The following is an 18,578-nucleotide window of genomic DNA, read 5'->3' on the forward strand; positions in this document are numbered from 1 at the left end:
TTGGAAGTCTCTAGCACAATATTTTGATTTATGGTGAATTTATGAAAAAAAAAAAAATTCCCTTACGTCCGCGCTGTAACTCTTCCAAAAAAATCAGAAATTTTTTCGTCTGATTGTCGTAGTGTTTACACCATTTTAAATTAGCCGTTACATAAAGTTTTATATATGAAAATGTGCGCAATTTCATGTAGAATACAACAATAAATAATTGAAGGTTGTAGCTTTTCTCATTTTCGAAATATTTGCATATACAGGCGGCCCTCGGTTAGCGGCAGGGGTTCCGTTCCTGGCCGCCGACGCCAAGCGATTTTCGACGCTAAGCGATTTTAAAGCCTACGGCCACCGCACACCTTCTTTCGAAACTCTAGACCAGTCAAAGGCGCCGTAATCCCACAACGGCGCAATAAGTATAATTATATTTATGCATTATAGTACTATAGAATTTACTGTACAGTACATTTGGGGGTCTAGAGTATGTAAAGATATAATAAAGTTTATACAGTGTACAGGTAGCTGTAGTGTTCAGGTTACGATCATTAGTCTTACGATAGTCCGATTTTATGAGAGATCAAATTACAATGGCCTAACTTTATCCATCTTCTAGTTACATAAGTTCAATAACAGCAAAAGAGAATGATGAAAGTATGGTTTTAACGTTATACTCGTTGCGTGAACGTTTACAGCCATGAACAACCGAACGAGAAAAGATTTTTTTTTTTTTTTTTTTTTTTTTTTTTGTTTTTTTTTTTTTTTTTTTTTTTTTTCTCCTAAGTACAACCGAACTGGATAACATCCGTTTGGCTTGTATTTCAATCATCGTACTACAGTACAACATTACCGTAGTTGTTATAAATGGCGTTATGTATAGAATAGAACTGAGGTAACTTAATGTAATAACTTTATTCGCTATAGATCAAAGATCAATATAGATTAAAGATCAATCGGGAAATATACTGTTAAATTTAAACCTAGTTATAACTGAAGCTGAGAAAACTGTTCAAGCTGCTAATGACTATTATCGTACATCGGCAACAAGGATAAAACTGCAGTAAACGTATGCCATCAAACACAACCGTGGATAAAATTGGGATAAAATACTTTTAATCAAAACTACTGTGCTTGAAAGAACACATTTTACTGTTGGTTTCACGCCGATATAAGATAAATAACGTAAAGTTCGTATTACGATGATATAAACGATTATTGCGAACGGAATCACGTAATTTTTTACGCAATAAACATGCCGCCAACATAATCTGTTAACAAAAAAAAAGTAGTTCACATTCACAACGAGACATATTCAATAAATATTTCCACCTAAAAACACGTTGTATAAGGAAAAATAACTTTGTCATGTAAGTCAAGTATCTACATATTCGTTTATGTTAACTAGAAGCAAGAGCATTCGCTCAGAATTGCGTTATGGTAAAACAAACTCGTATTCATCAGCTGATTTCAAACCACAACATTGGCCACTCCGAAGGAAAACTGGCTTAAATTTGATGTAGTATTTTAAAATACAATAATATGAGAATACATACAATATTCTTGGATACAGTGAAATAATGTATAACTTTTTAAAGGATTTATGGAAAAGATGCATAATTAATAAAATAACACAATGCGTTTTTCGGAACTGGCGGACAAGAACGAACAAAAAAACATCCCCTAACAACGTAGAGCGTAGTTACAAAGGCTGCCTTAATTTGTATCTTATTTCTGTACAAAAATGAAAATACCTTTACGTAATATATTTTCATACACATTTTAAACATAAAAGCATAAACATTTAAAAAATCGACACATCGATCGCTAAAATTGCACTCTTTTTAACTCTATATTTTCGGAAGAGCGGCAGATGGGGGCATACAAGAACGAACTTGAAAAAACATCGTAGTCAGTAACTTGAAGGGCAGTTTCAAAAGCTGCCTTTTTATCACATTTCTGCACAGAAATAAAAATACCCTATTCGTAATACATTTTCATACACATTTTAAACATAAAAGAATAAACATTTATAAAATCAACCCATCAATCACTAATTTGCACTTTTTTTAAATCGAGGTTTTCGGTAGAGCGGCAGGCAGCGGCTCGCAAGAAAGAACATGAAAAAACATATTTGATAACGTGAAGGGCAGTTTCAAAAGCTGCCTTTGTATCATATTTCTGTACAGAAATAAAAATACCTTTCACGTAATACATTTTCATACACATTTTAAACAAAAGCATGAAAATTTATAAGTCGACACATCCATAGCTGAATTTGCACTTATGTAACTCGATATTTTCGGCATAGAACAGCGTCAGAGGCATATATTTTACCCTAATACCTACGTAATAACTCTCCATAAAATTTGTTAATATAATTTGCATAACCTTTATGGTCTGAACGGCATTTCTACAAATGTATGAACTCGTTAGACAACGGCGCTAGCATCGCTGTTAACTGAAAATTGTGCCGTAAAGATACCTTTAAAATGCCTTATTTTTTTAATGAATATTTTTGACGACCGCCGTAAAACCGATTCGCCGTCGAGTGATTGCGCCGTTAACCGCAGGCCGCCTGTAAATCACGATAAATAGAAAAAAAACCACGTTCGGTCAACTTTGACTACCGGAAATAGTTGAAAAACGCAATTGTAAGCTAAAACTCTTACAGTCTAGTAATATTCAGTCATTTATCTTCAGTTTGAAATAAATTCGAAGTATCTAGTACAATATTTAGATTTATGGTGAATTTAAAAAAAAAACTTTCCTTTCCTCCTCGTGCGGATTCTCCTCCGCAAATCTCTAAAATGTGTAGTCGCATTATCGTTACATTTGCTCCATTTCATATTAGGCGTTTCATAGAGTTTTATATATGAAAATGTGCGCAATTTTATGTTAAATACAACTAAAAATAATTGAAGGTTGTAGCTTTTCTCATTTTTGAAATATTTGCATATAAAAAAAAATATTAAAAAAATTCGACATGGTCAAATTTAACTCGTCCGAAATGGTCGAATTGAAAAAAACATTCGCGCGTTACGAATTCATGCATCATTTTGTGATAATATTTTCTCTGTGTTGCTTTGATCGCTTTACAATATGTTATATACCAAAATGATTGCAATTTAGTGTACAATACAACGAAAAAAAATTAACTCATTAGCTTCAACTGTTTTGCTCACAGCGCGATTTGAATACAATTATATATGAAATTTTGTTTTTGCGCTATCATATATCACATTATTTATATATGATAATGATATTTTTTTCATTTCTGATGGTTGCATACTAAACTTCAGGCAATGACAAAAAAAGGAGCCAAAAATTAACTCGTAATCTTGATTTTTTTAAACATATTTTTTCCGCTTCGGCGCTTACTCCGAGGCCGCCTCGGCATACGGGAGACGATTTTTATTATACACCTTCGGCGTAAGAGGGTTAACAGCATCGCTTCTTCCTCACATCTCGAACCGTACTTAATGCGACGAATTGTACTGTTTATTGCTGATTCATTACTCTTGGAATATCTGGCTCAAATCTGCTGAGCTTCAGTCACAGTCAGTACATTGTTGCCTGATCATAAATTCCACTGCCTTCCACAAAGTTGTTAAATTGCACCCATTCTAATCTAATGAGCGCCATTATCAGAAGCCAAGGGGATTTGGTGGTACAAAAATAGGAACTTAGGTAGTTTTGTCCACCTAGATTTGAAGCCACGTTTTGGCCTAACATTTATCTGATACCGATGGCCAAATTATCCTGCAGACCACACTTTAAGAAACACTGTGTTCGAGGAATATTTGGATTTCATACATTCAACTTCCCTGTCAGATATATACTTAGCTATAGACTCCGTCGTCCCCGACAGAAATTCAAATTTCGCGGCGCTCGCTACAGGTAGGTCAGGTGATCTACCGCCCTGCCCTGGGTGGCAGGACTAGGAACCATTCCCGTTTTCTATCAGATTTTCTTTGTCGCCGGTGGTGTCAATATTGTTGTTACTACCTCCTGACTGGAATTCTTTTTTCAACGCTTTTGATCTTCTTTCGACCGATTTTTGGTGACGTACTTGGATCGTTGTTTGGCATTCGCTATCGTGGAATTGTTTTTGGACTTGGCTTTGGATTTTTCTTTAAAATGTCTGACTCAAGTGTTGGTTTGAGAGTGTGTGTGAATGAAGGCTGCAAGGTGAGGATGCCGAAAGCTTCGGTAGATCCTCACACTGTATGCCGACGTTGCAGAGTTGTTGAGTGTTCTGTAGATAACACATGTAATGAGTGTGAAAGGTTGAGTGCTGAGGAGTGGAAGACTCTAACTTCTTACTTGAAGAAGTTAGAGAGAGATAGAGAGAGGAAGGCGGCTTATAAAAGCCTAAGTAGATCTAGATCTAACGAACCCTTATCTAGTTCTGTAGCTTCTTCTGCTCATTATAATTCTCCATCTTTATCAGGCCGATCACAGGTTGCTAATCCTACTGATTCAGCTTCTGAAATTGCAGAACTCAAGGCTTCCCTTCATAAAATGCAAGAGAAAATGGCGGCTTTAGAAGGTAAGCAAAGTGAAGGTGATATTTCCAGTGATGTAAGTGTCCCCAGTGTAGTGGAGGGGGCGTCTGGTCGGCTCTGCGACGCTCCCAGGCCTAGACCTCTTCCAAGCTCCCTGGCCCAGAGGAGAAGGAAAGTCGAAAGCTGTACGGAGGTTGTGGAGAATCCCCACCGATCAGGCGTCCCTTCGGCAGGATCTATAACATCTCAGACTGCCAGGGATCGCTACAGAAAAAGTGTCCTACGTGAGTGCTTTTCTTCATCGGGATCTCCCTCACCGAAACGAGGGTGGAAGGATTCGAATCTTTCCCGACCTTTAAAGAGGAATTGGAAAGAGCCTTCTTTGAATTCTAGCCCCGAACGCTTTTCGGAAGAAGAAGCGCCTTCGGTCATCAAGAGAACTAGACAGGAGTTATCTCCCTTTGCTGTAAGGGAACCTCAAGCGCCTTCCAGATCTCCCTCTCCTGTTTTTGAAGAAGAAAAGGAGTCTTCAACCAAGAAGATATTGATAAACCTGCAAGAGCAGCTTGCTTCCTTGGTAGGAGTCCTTTCCAAGGATCCTCCTCGTAGAAAGGATGATGGGCTTCCTGTTAAAAGATCAAGACACCGATCTCCTGCCAGGTGCAACGAACCTTCCAGGGGAGTTGTCGCACAGGCGGCCATCCCTGGGGGGAACGAAGCTCTGGACAGGCGAGAGGTAGAAGAGGAAGAAGCGCCTGCCAGGTGCGTGGCGCCAGCGCCAGGTGCCAAGCAGGCGCCAGACATCTCCTGGGAGTGAGGATGATGACAACAGGGAAGTACACACAGGAAGGGATGAACCAGCCAGGCGCAAAGCGCCTGATTTTATCCTAGATTACTCCGGGCGCCAACTAGAAACAAAGCTCCAGACAAGTGTGAGGAGCTAGCCAGGAGTAAAGCGCCTACCAGGAGCGAAGCCCCTACCAGGAGCGAAGCGCCTACCAGGCGCCAGGTGCCTGCTTTGCGCGAAGAGCCTGATAGGCGGCGCAGGCGCCAATTAGTCAAGATTCGCCAATTGGCAGACGTAGGTAGACAATATCTCTTAGTCCCTCACCTATAAGAAGTTCTTCATCTACGGAAAGAAGAATGTCGAAGGAACAGACTTGTGAAAGAAGGGAGCATTCTCCTTCCGACCCTCTCAACCTAGAGGAAGGGTCGGAAGATGAGGTGATGAATAAAGAAGGATTTTCGAACTATAAAGTTCTTACTTCTCTCCTTCTGGAAGAATATGGAGATTCTTTGACTCCAGCTGCTCCTCCTTCTCCGCGCTCTCTATTTTCGAGTGCTAAATCTCTGAAGTCTTCGTCCTTCCTTGAGATGAGACCGGCCATATCAATGAAAAGGGCCCTTCAGTCTCTAGATTCTTGGATTAAATCGAAAAAAGGAATTGGGGAGGATGGTTTTTTGTATGCCTCCGGCCAAACTGACGGACAGAAGAGGCATATGGTATGAGACTGGGGAAAACATGGGATTGTCTCTGCCTACTTTGGCTGAATCGGACTTCTCGAGTCTCATAGACTTCTCGAGAAGGCACGCTTTGAACTCGGCCCGAGCGACATGGGGCCTTTCTGAAATGGACCACCTCCTCAAGGGGCTCTTCCACGTCTTGGAGGTTTTCAATTTCCTGGATTGGTCCCTTGGGGTTTTGGCCAAAAAGACCCATGAAGCGGAAGGCCTAAACCCAGAAGCTTTGCATAGCATCCTAACGGTGCATTGACAAAGCGGTTCAAGATGGTTCAACAGAGGTCTCCTCCCTCTTTGGTGCGGGAATGTTAAAGAAGAGAGCTGTTTATAGTGCTTTCCTCACTAAGGCCGTCTCTCACTCGCAGAGAGCCGCCTTGCTTTTCGCTCCTCTATCAGAGCATTTGTTCCCTTCTCAGTTGGTGAAGGACATTTCACATTCGCTTACTGAGAAGGCGACTCAGGATCTCCTCAGGCAATCATCGAGGAAGAATAGGCCTGTAGCCATTGAGGATAAGAAAGGGACTCGTCCTTTGCAGCAGCCCTTTCGAGGAGGCCCTCCTGCTAGAAAAATCTCCAGAAGGAAGACTTCAGAAAAAAGAGGAAGAGCTTCCTTCCGACCCTTTAAAAAGGGTAAATGAGAAAGTGATCCTCCAAACACCAGTAGGTGCCAGGCTACAAGGATTTGTGGAAGCCTGGGCAAGGATAGGAGCCGACTCATGGTCCATGTCAGTCATCAAGAAGGGATACTACATCCCCTTCAAGGACAGCCCTCCCCTGACATCAACACCGAGGGAACTGTCCGCCAAATACAAGGACCCTGTACTGATGGACACTCTTCGTCAAATGGTGGTACAGATGTGGGACAAAAGGGCAATAGAGCTAGTACTGGACCGCAGCTCCCCGGGGTTTTACAATCGCCTTTTTCTAGTCGCGAAGGCCTCGGGGGGGATGGAGACCAGTACTAGATGTAAGTGCGCTGAACAGATTTGTAGAGAAACAGAAGTTCAGTATAGAAAAGTCTGCTTCAGTTCTTGCAGCCCTTCGTCAAGGAGACTGGATGGTGTCTCTCGATCTTCAAGACGCGTATTTCCACGTCCCGATTCATCATTCGTCGAGGAAGTACCTTCGTTTCATGATGGAGGGAAGGATCTTTCAGTTCAGGGCCCTGTGTTTCGGCCTGTCCACGGCTCCTCAAGTCTTCACATGTATAATGAAGAATGTGGCAAAATATCTACATCTGATGGAAATAAACATCTCCCTATACCTAGACGACTGGCTCATCAGGGCCAGATCGCAGAGGCAGTGTTTGGAGGACCTTTCAACGACGCTAGACCTGACAAGGTCGTTGGGATTAATCGTGAACCTCGAGAAATCTCAGATGATCCCCAGCCAGAACATGGTTTATCTGGGGATTCGGATGGATTCTCGGGGTTTTCGAGTGTTTCCCTCTCAAGAGAGAATATCGAAAGGTTGCGCTACAGTCTCCAGCTTCTTAGGGAAAGAGCGCAGTTCAGCGAGGGAATGGTTGAGCCTTCTGGGGACCCTTTCCTCACTGGAACAGTTCTTTCCTCTAGGAAGACTTCATCTCCGTCTTCTACAGTTCTTCCTGAAAAGGATTTGGAACTGGAAGACAGGACAGCTCACCGATACATTTCCGATTCCCCTAGAGGTGAAAAATCACTTAAGGTGGTGGTTACCCCATCTAGAGGAAAACAGAGGTGTGTCCCTGGAAGTTCAGAACCCTAACCTAATATTATATTCAGACACGTCGGAGACGGGATGGGGTGCAACCTTAGGATCCAGAGAAGTGTCAGGCACCTGGTCGGAAGAGCAGGCGTCATGACACATAAACTGCAAGGAGCTCTTAGCCATTCATCTTGCTCTAAAGGGCTTCGAGCAGATTGTCAGAGACGGTGTAGTCCAGATAAACTCCGACAACACCACCGCTCTGGCTTATGTAAAGAAACAAGGTGGGACTCACTCGCTCTTTCTATACGAACTGACAAGAGACCTACTATGGGCGCATCAAAGAAACATCACTATACTGACAAGGTATGTCCAAGGGGAGAGGAACGTGAGAGCGGACAGGCTGAGTAGGAGGTTCCAGGTCCTTCCCACAGAATGGACCCTCCACTCAGAAGTGTGTCAGATCCTTTGGTCACTTTGGGGGAGGCCTCAAATAGACCTGTTCGCCACGTTCCTCTCCAAGAGGATAAGCACCTTTTGCTCTCTGGCAGACGACCCCAGAGCTTTTGCAGTAGACGCCTTTCTCCTAGACTGGTCCAGACTGGATGTTTACGCCTTTCCCCCATTCAAGATCCTGGGGGAAGTAATCAGAAAGTTCGTGGCCTCGAAGGGGACAAGGATGACTTTGATAGCCCCATTCTGGCCAGCCCGAGATTGGTTCACAGAGGTAATGGAGTGGACGGTGGACTTCCTCAGATCTCTTCCAAACAGGACAGATCTACTCAAACAGCCCCACTTCGAGAGGTACCATCAAAACCTCCCCGCTCTTGCTCTGACTGCCTTTCGACTATCGAAAGACTCGTCAGAGCAAGAGGTTTTTCTCGCAAAGCGGCAAGCGCAATCGCTAGAGCCCGCAGATCATCTACTATGCGAGTATATCAATCAAAGTGGGAGGTGTTTAGAAGTTGGTATAGGTCGAAGAAGCTGTCCTCCTCCAATACCTCTGTGACTGATTTTGCAGATTTCCTTCTTTTCCTAAAGGAGAAATCGCATCTTTCTGTACCAACCATCAAAGGATACAGAAGTATGCTATCGGCCGTTTTCAGGAACAGAGGCCTAGATTTGGCGAATAATAAAGATCTGCACGATCTCATTCGTTCACTTGAAACATCGAAATCAAAAGAACCTAGAACTCCGAGTTGGAATCTGGACGTGGTCCTAAGATTTCTGTCTTCCAAAAGGTTCGAACCACCTCAACGGGCTTCCTTTCGGGACATTACAAGAAAGTGCTTGTTTCTTTTGTCTCTCGCTACGGCGAAAAGAATCGGTGAGCTGCACGCCCTTGAGTCTCGAGTGGGCTTCAAAGGAGACTCTGCTATCTGTTCGTTCCAGATGCTTTTTCTTGCAAAGAATGAGAATCCCTCGAAGCCCTGGCCCAGGAGCTTCGAGGTTAAGGGCCTGACTAGCATAATAACTGCCCAGATGACTCTTTTAATCTTTTTAGAGTGAAAGCTCACGAAGTAAGAGCAGTCGCGACGTCTATTGCTTTCCAGAGAAATATGTCACTTAAGAATATCTTGGAAGCGACATATTGGAGGTGCAATTTGGTGTTCGCATCTCATTATTTGAAAGACGTGCGCGTAACTTACGAGAAATGTTTTTCTCTAGGTCCGCTTGTGTCAGCGGATACAGTCCTGGGTATTGGAGCAAGCGCCGATCCTTAATTTTGTGTACGTAACCCTCTTGTTGGATACGTTCTTGACTTCCTGCTGGGAGAAGTGTAAGATGTCGCACAGGCAGCCGTCACTTTCGTTCACTAAGGAACTCGAGTGGTATCCGACTTTCAGAGGGGTACAAATTTTTTTTTGTACTTTAGTGTGTGCGTATTGACTGTGTAATTCGAGTTATGGGTTGTTTGTGAAGAGTTTGGGGGATAACTCTTGACAATCTTAGAGCTAACACAGGTGTTAGGATCGGGTGATCGGGATCGGTTGTGTGCTCCTTTAATAAGGTGTGTTGTCATATAAGTGGATTAGCACCCATTGACAAATGCCAGTCAGGCTCTGTCGAGTAAGTGGATAAGACCCCATCGACAGACCCACAAGAACTCTTGGCCGCAGATCACTATCTCGCTAAGGCTCTTGAGGTGAAGCAGACTCCTAGGCAGTAGCCACGAAGTCTTCCACCTAATCAGGTAGGAACCAAGGTCTATAAATACCTACAACATATGTTGTTTACCTGTCTTTTCAGTAGTTAGCTGTCTCTTACCCTCCACCAAAGGGTGCCAATCAGCTAAGTATATATCTGACAGGGAAGTTGAATGTATGAAAATGATATTGTTATGATACAATAAAGTTTTATACATACTTACCTGACAGATATATACGATTGATGGCCCACCCAGCCTCCCCGCAGGAGACAGGTGGAAGAGAGAAAATCTGATAGAAAACAGGAATGGTTCCTAGTCCTGCCATCCAGGGCAGGGCGGTAGATCACCTGACCTACCTGTAGCGAGTGCCGCGAAATTTGAATTTCTGTTGGGGACGACAGAGTCTATAGCTAAGTATATATCTGCCAGGTAAGTATGTATGAAACTTTATTGTATCATAACAATATCATTTTTCACACAAATTTATTTGCTATATTTCTTAAATACTTCAAAGCTGATGGCATACTAGCAAATATTTGCTGATGCAATTATTTTTTTGTCAAAGCTAAGATTTTGTTCCATAGGCCTAGCTGTGTGTGATTTCTTTACTTTACACTTAGCATTCACATCTCTCTATCAACAATTTCTGACCAGAAAGCAAACGAGGTTATCTACACATTCTTACACTTCAAGTTACCTTATGAAAGAATAAATTATACACCTAAAGCAAGCAGAAGGACTTTTAAGAAAATAATATTTTAAGGCACTTAAAAAACATGTGTTCCATATGACTTGATATCAATACTTATGATATTTTGATTGACCCTTAACCCTCTTACGCCGAATAGACGTTTTAAATGTCGAGATAAATTGTCTCCCGGGTGCTGATTGGACGTATTAAACGTTGACAAAATTTTTTTTTAAATATTCGCGGAAAAATACTTATAGGCCTACCAGCCAAAAACTTTTGAATCACGCCCCTTGGGGGATGCTGGGAGCTCACGGATCAAGGCGTTGTTTTGTTTACAATCGTTGCGCAAGCGCAAATTTCTTTCTTATCGCACTAAAAAGTATCAGTGACACACCTCAGAAATTATTTTGTCACTTTGACATAATTTTTGCACCATTTTAAATTAGCCGTTACATGGAGTATTATATATGAAAATGTGCGCAATTTCAAGTAGAATACAACAAAAAAATACTAATGATTGTAGCTTTTATCAGTTTTGAAATATTCTCATATTAATAACGATTAATGCCAAAATTTCAACCTTCGGTCAACTTTGACTCTACCAAAATGGTAAAAAAACGTAATTGTAAGCTAAAACTCTTATATTCTAGTAATATTCAATCATTTACCTTCATTTGGCAACAAATTGGACGTCTCTAGCACAATATTTCGATTTATGGTGAATTTATGAAAAAAACTTTTTCCTTACGTCCGCGCCGTAACTCTTCTGGTAAATTTTTTTGTGTGATTGTCGTAATGTTTGCACCATTTTAAATTAGCCATTACATGAAGTTTTATATATGGAAATGTGCGCAATTTCATGCACAATACAACTAAAAACAATCCATGGTTGTAGCTTTTATCAGTTTTGAAATATTTTCATATAAATAACGATAAGTGCCAAAATTTCAACCTTCGGTCAACTTTGACTCTACCGAAATGGTCGAAAAGCGCAATTGTAAGGTAAAACTCTTATATTCTAGTAATATTCAATCATTTACCTTCATTTTGCAACAATTTGGAAGTCTCTAGCACAATATTTCAATTTATGGTGAATTTATGAAAAAAAAAAAAAACTCCTTACGTCCGCACGGTAACTCTTCCGAAAAAAATCAGAAATCTTTTTGTGCGATTGTCGTAATGTTTACACCATTTTAAATTAGCCATTACATAAAGTTATATATATGAAAATGTGCGCAATTTCATGTAGAATACCACTAAAAATGATTGAAGGTTGTAGCTTTTCTCATTTTCAAAATATTTGCATATAAATCACGATAAATAGAAAAAAAACCACATTCGGTTAACTTTGACTATACCGAAATAGTCGAAAAACGCAATTGTAAGCTAAAACTCTTACAGTCTAGTAATATTCAGTCATTTATCTTCATTTTGAAATAAATTTGAAGTCTTTAGCACAATATTTAGATTTATGGTGAATAAAAAAAAAAAAAAAAAAACTTTCCTTCCGAAATGCGTCCATCGCATTATCGTTATATTTGCTCCGTTTCATATTAGGCGTTTCATAGAGTTTTATATATGAAAATGTGCGCAATTTCATGTAGAATACAACAAAAAATAATTGAAGGTTGTAGCTTTTCTTCTCATTTTTGAAATATTTGCATATAAAAAAAATAAAAAATAAAAATTCTACATTTGGTCAACTTTAACTCGTCCGAGATGGTCGAAAACTGCAATTGTAAGCTAAAACTCTTACAGTATAGTAATATTCAATCATTTATCTTCATTTTGAAACAAATTGGAAGTCTCTAGAGCAATATTTAGATTTATGGTGAATTTTTTAATAAAAAAAATTTTTACGTCCGCGTGTTACGAATTCATGCATCATTTTGTGATAATATTTTCTCTGTGTTGCTTTGATCGTTTTACAATGTGTTATATACCAAAATGATCGCAATTTAGTATAAAATACAATGAAAAAAAATTAAACACTTTAGCTTTAACGCCGTTTTGGCACATCCCACCCCCCCCCCAGCGCGATTTGAATCAATTCATTATGAAATTTTGTTTTTGCGCTATCATATATCGCATTATTTATATATGATAATGATATTTTTTTTCATTTCTGATATTTTTTTTCATTTCTGATGGTTGCATACTAAACTTCAGGCAATGACAAAAAAAGGAGCCAAAAATGAACTCTTAATCTTAAAAACTAAGCGTGCTGTGATTTTTTGAAAAAAAACTTTTTTTTCAGCTTCAGCGGTAAGTCCCGAATGCCGCTGGCATACAATAGACACTTTTGAAAATAGAGGCTTGGCATTTAACACTCTTACGCCGAAGAGGTATAATAAAAATCGTCTCCCGTATGCAGAGGCGGTCTTGGAGTGAGCGCCGAAGCGCAAAAAACATTTTTTTCAAAAAATCACAGCACGCTTAGTTTTTAAGATTAAGAGTTCATTTTTGGCTCCTTTTTTTGTCATTGCCTGAAGTTTAGTATGCAACCATCAGAAATTTAAAAAAATATTATCATATATAAATATTGGAATATAGGACTGTGCAAAAAAATTTGTCTTATATAATTGTATACAAATCGCTCTGTGAGCAAAACAGTTAAAGCTAATGAGTTTTTTTTGTATTGTACACTAAATTGTGATGATTTTGGTATATAACAAATTGTAAAACGATCAAAGCAACGCAGAGAAAATATTATCACAAAATGATGCATGAATTCGTAATGCGTGGACATAAAAACAATTTTTCTAAAATTCACCATAAATCAAAATATTGTGCTAGAGACTTCCTTTTTGTTGCAAAATGAAGGTAATTGATTGAATATTACTAAACTGTGAGTGTTTTAGCTTACAAATGCAGTTTTCGACCATTTTGGTTGAGTTAAAGTTGACTGAAGGTCGAATTTTTTCTGTATCGGGATTTATATGAAAATATTTCAAAACTGATAAAAGCTATAACCATGAGTTATTTTTTGTTGTATTCTACATGATATTGTGCACATTTTCATGTATAACACTTTATGTAATGGCTAATATAAAACTGTGCGAAAATTACGACAAGGTGACTAAAGAAATTCTGAGATTTTCAGCAGAGTTACTGCGCGTGGAGGGAAGGAAAAAGGTTTTTTCAAAAATTCACCATAAATCGAAATATTGTGCTAGAGACTTCCTGTTTGTTGAAAAATAAAGGTAAATGATTGAATGTTACTAGAATGTAAGGGGTTCACCTTACAATTGCATTTTTCTACCATTTCGGTCGAGTTAAAGTTGACAGTAGGTTGAAATTTTGGCACTTATCGTGATTTATGTGAAAATATTTCAAAACTGTTAAAAGCTACAACCATGAGTTATTTTTTGTTGTATTCTACATGAAATTGTGCACATTTTCATGTATAACACTTTATGCAAGGCCTAATAGAAAATGGTGCAAAAATTATGACAAGGTGACTAGAGAAATTCTGAGATTTTCAGCAGAGTTACCGCGCGCGGACATAAGGAAAAAGTTTTTTCAAAAATTTACCATAAATCAAAATATTGTGCTAGAGACTTCCCGTTTATTGCAAATTGAAGGTAAATGATTAAATATCATATGCTAACACTCGCAAAAGTTCTGCAAAACACGAATGTGTCAGGAAATTGCTCTCCGACTATGCGTCGCTGATGCTTTGTAGTGCGAGAAGAAAGAAATTCACGTATGCGCGGCTGGGTAACGCTTGTATTCAAAACAACAGCATGATCCGTGAAATCCCTCAAGGGGCGTGATTTAAAATCTTTCGCAAACTAGGCCTATAAATATTTTTCTGCGAATATTTAGAAAACTTTTATTAGTCGATGTAACGTACGTCCACATGGCACCCAACAGACAATTTTAGGCGACGTACAATACATCTAGTCGGCGTTTAAGGGTTAATAGCCATATTCTCCATATAATCAAAATCACCATCATCTTTCATTCGTCAAAGAACAGGTAATCTCTACAAATAAATTCATTAGTAACAGAGATTATATCTCAGAAGATGTAGATTATTTTTTTATACCTATAAATCATTTTGCAACATTCAAAGAAAACTTGCAATTCATATTGCAATTTTGCAAATGACTGTTGAGCTTATTAGGTCTACTGTTATAATACTGCAGAGGTAGTTATGTTTGACCAGCCCGAGGAGCATGTTAAGTGCTCTGTCATTGATGGCACCACTAACCTTATCACGCCCTACTTTGAACTAAGCAATGTGGGAAAAAAATCAGTTCAAATCACACTGATTACAAATTATACCAATGCGCATAAAAGGTAACATATTTATATAACCATAAGGAAAATAGTGCTAGCTGTGAATTTGCAAACTTTTCAACATGTATGACATTAGAAATAAAAAGAATAAGTTTAACACTACTTGGCAACATCACATCGAGTCTGAGAATTTGGATGATACAAAAAGAATCATGTTGCTTGAGGTTTGAGCATTGTTGTACTACATATAAGGCAACCTTTAGATAAGACGTCAAAAATTATGAGAAATTTCCATGAATTTATCTCATATCTGTCGTATAAAACAACTGTTAAATTACAAAACCATCTGTGTATAGGCTAGCATTTGGAACGACAGTTATCGTATGAAATACTTATTGGGTTTTGTAAAGATGATGTTTTTACAAATTCTGTTTTATGTACTGTATCCTTAGACATTCAGAAGAAGCAAATAACAAAGCCGATTCTGTATCATGTTTTTCCTACACATGTTGCCTAAAATGTAAGCCATTGTTTTGTTTATGTTTCATTTCTTATCACAAACAATCCCTAACAACAATATGATAGTGTTGCCTAAAATGTAAGCCATTGTTTTGTTTATGTTTCATTTCTTATCACAAACAATCCCTAACAACAATACGATAGTGTGCAATAATTATCATACGTAATTATCGATCATATGACTGCAATTGTGTTATGTACCATGGAAATGATAATGAATTTATAATGAAAGATTAATATTATGTTATCCTAAATTTTATTATTATCGTAATTACACGTTAATGAAAATTTCTGAAAGGTTACCAAAAGATAAACGTTGTTGTGAGCGCAACCATAACTCTGTTTACATTTTCTCAGCTGGGCTCACATAGATAAAATTTGATTTCACGATATTGAATTATTCCTTGAATAGGCTATTTATTTTGAAGATATGTCAGTTATATATAAGGTAAAAAGGGTTATATTTATTATCTGTTTATTTCATAATTTGAATCTTTTCATGAATGTCGCACTAAAGCATGAGGTAAGCCTACCAATAAATATCTCATAGAATTGAGGGTTTCATAACTTTTTTTGCTAAGTATAACTGAATTGGATAATAGCAACATCCGTTTAGTTTATTTTATGAACAACGTTATGTAGAATAGGACTGATATATTTTTATGTAATACTTTTATTTGCTATAGGTCAAAGATCAACAAGGAAATCTGCTATTAAATTTAAACCAAGTTATAACCAAAGCTGTTCAAGCTCCTAATGACTGTTAATTTGCATTGGCAACAAGGATAAAACTCCCATAAAGTTATGCTATCAAACACAACCATAGATAAAATCAAGAGAAAATCATTTTAATCAAAACACTGGGCTTGAAACAACAAATTTTACTCTTGTTTTCATGCCAATAAAACATAACGTAAAACTTGTATTAGTACAGTGAAATCAAGTGAAAATAGGCTAGGCTACCTTATATGTAAAAATGGTACTGTTTACCCTAGTGTAGGATAAGCTGTATTCGAGATATGATTTTTCCAACAAACAATGGGTTTTTGGAACCTAACCCCATCGTAACTAGGAGAGTACCTGTATAGTATTCCCTTTTCCAGTCTATGTAGTGTTCATTTATTTTGCATAATTTTAATTTTGACTATACAAATTGTGTTTTTACAAACTTTATAGTACTGCATCTATCTTCCAGTGAAATTCCTTTGGAACTAATACGTGAAGCACGCGGAGGAGAGGTTTACATCAATATGGCTGACCATCGCCATGAAGATTATGTCGCACCTAAAACTTCTTTGAGACCATTTACTGGCTCAGGTCATTCATTAGGAAGGTAGGATCAATATTTTTTGTTTTTTTTTACTTTATTAATGTTTTTGAATCAATTTTAAAATGTTTTTCACCCACACCCTCCTTCAGGTTTTAAAATTTTTAAATGATTGGCTTGAATGAAATTCTTGGAAGAAATTACAAACCATGAGTAATGATAGATTTCTTGCCATAAAAAATCTAAAATAATTATAATTTGAAGATCATTAAGTAGTTTTTAGTTTTCTGTAAAAGGAAACTATTGAGATGGCTGTGTTTCTGTCCATCCGCACTTTTGCTGTCTACCTCAGAATATAAAAGTTGATTATCCACTGTCCAATCATCAAACATACCAAAATGCATCCCTGTAGCCAGCCTCTGTAGTTTTTATTTTATTTCAAAGTTAGAGGTTGCCATGATCATGTGTCTGGTACTGCAATAGGTAACACAGACCACCACTGGACTCTGGCTGAAAGTTTCATAGGCTGTGGCTGAGAGTTATGGCATTTAGCTGAGAGTTTCACACAGTATTATACACTGTACAGGAAACATAATAAAACACCTGGGAGTTACCAGGGATCTGATGTTACGGGGCTTTTGCCCAAACATAAAACACCTATAGTTGATTTTTTAAACCTGGCAAACTTGCACTTAACTTGCACTTAGCTGCTTGTCGCTGATTGGATGAATGTCGTGTTGTCCGAATCTCTTGAGTTTTGTTTTCACACAGTTTCAGAATTGTGATTATACGGCCATAGATTGAGATAAGAGCCAAATTATGTAATGTTATGTAAAAACCAGTTGTAATAAACTAAGTATTAAGAACTTACATACCAAATTATTATATAATAGTTAACGGTTATGAAACAACACTCTCCGAAGCTGTAGACTTGAAATATGTTTCAAACGCATGAACTTTAATGTTTAAATTTCTAGCTAGATTTTTAGCGGAATCGTGCCATTGGTGGTTTTGAAAAAAGCAAAACGTATATATTGTGCATGGCTGAAGGTTATATAACGCCTAAGAACAAAATACCATCGTAGAAAATATAAGCTTGCCAAAACATTTGGGGTGGAGGAGTTGAGAAAGGAACAGCCGGCAAGTTGTCGTCTGCACACACCGCCATCATCAGTCAGTTTAGAATCGGCTATCGAGCAGTTGGCTCACTGTCGTCGATTTCACCTATTTCAGCCATGGCCACAAGAGACGATATGGGACAAAGCAGAGATGAAGGCACTTCAAGCACCAGGCATATACATGCTGCTGGCAGTAGGCTTACCAGTCAGTGCCGTAATATAATAATGAATGTTTTTCAATATTTCACTTCACAGGGCCCTAGCAAGACAATGAAAGAAATCATTAAGGCAACAGCAACAGCAACTCAAGTTTTGAAATGCAAAAAAATTAACATTATGACATATAAACATCTTTATTATTTTATGAGGACAAGAACACCACAACCCGCATTTGAACCCCCCGCTGAGAGTATGTCAACTTTCTGTCAACCCCGAGGCTATTCCTCCCACAACTCCACCCCAAATTTTCTGACAAGCTTACATTTCTACGATAGTATTTTGTTCTTGGGCGTTATACAACATCAGCAATGTACAGTAAATATGTTTTTTTATTTTTTCAGACAACCAATGGTATGATTGCGCTAAAAATCTAGCTAGAAATTTAAACATTTAAGTTCATGCATTTGAAACATATTTCAAGTCTACAGCTTCGGAGAGTTTTGTTTCATAACTGTTAACTTTATATAATAATTTGGTATGTAAATTCTTAATACTAAAGTTTATTACAACTGGTATTTACATAACATTACATAATTTGGCTCTTATCTCAATCTATGGCCGTATAATCACAATTCTGAAACAGTGTGAAAACAAAACTCAGAGATTCGGACAACACGACATTCATCCAATCAGCGACAAGCAGCTAAGTGAAAGTTTGCCAGGTTTAAAA

The 18,578-nt window shown here is 38.2% G+C and overlaps 1 protein-coding gene across 4 annotated transcripts in view; it reads left to right on the forward strand.

The window, feature by feature from the left end:
* The window catches only part of LOC135217090 (NSFL1 cofactor p47-like), a 139,885-nt gene that overhangs the window by 108,820 nt on the left and 12,487 nt on the right, over positions 1-18,578 (forward strand). For all 4 annotated transcript variants that reach the window (XM_064252792.1, XM_064252800.1, XM_064252776.1 and 1 more), the window contains one exon: positions 16,500-16,637. In XM_064252792.1, coding sequence (XP_064108862.1) covers positions 16,500-16,637 — 138 coding nt within the window. The remainder of the gene's footprint in view (positions 1-16,499; positions 16,638-18,578) is intronic.

This window comes from Macrobrachium nipponense, chromosome 19 (genome assembly GCF_015104395.2).
Source record: "Macrobrachium nipponense isolate FS-2020 chromosome 19, ASM1510439v2, whole genome shotgun sequence".
Taxonomy (NCBI): Eukaryota; Metazoa; Arthropoda; class Malacostraca; order Decapoda; family Palaemonidae; genus Macrobrachium; species Macrobrachium nipponense.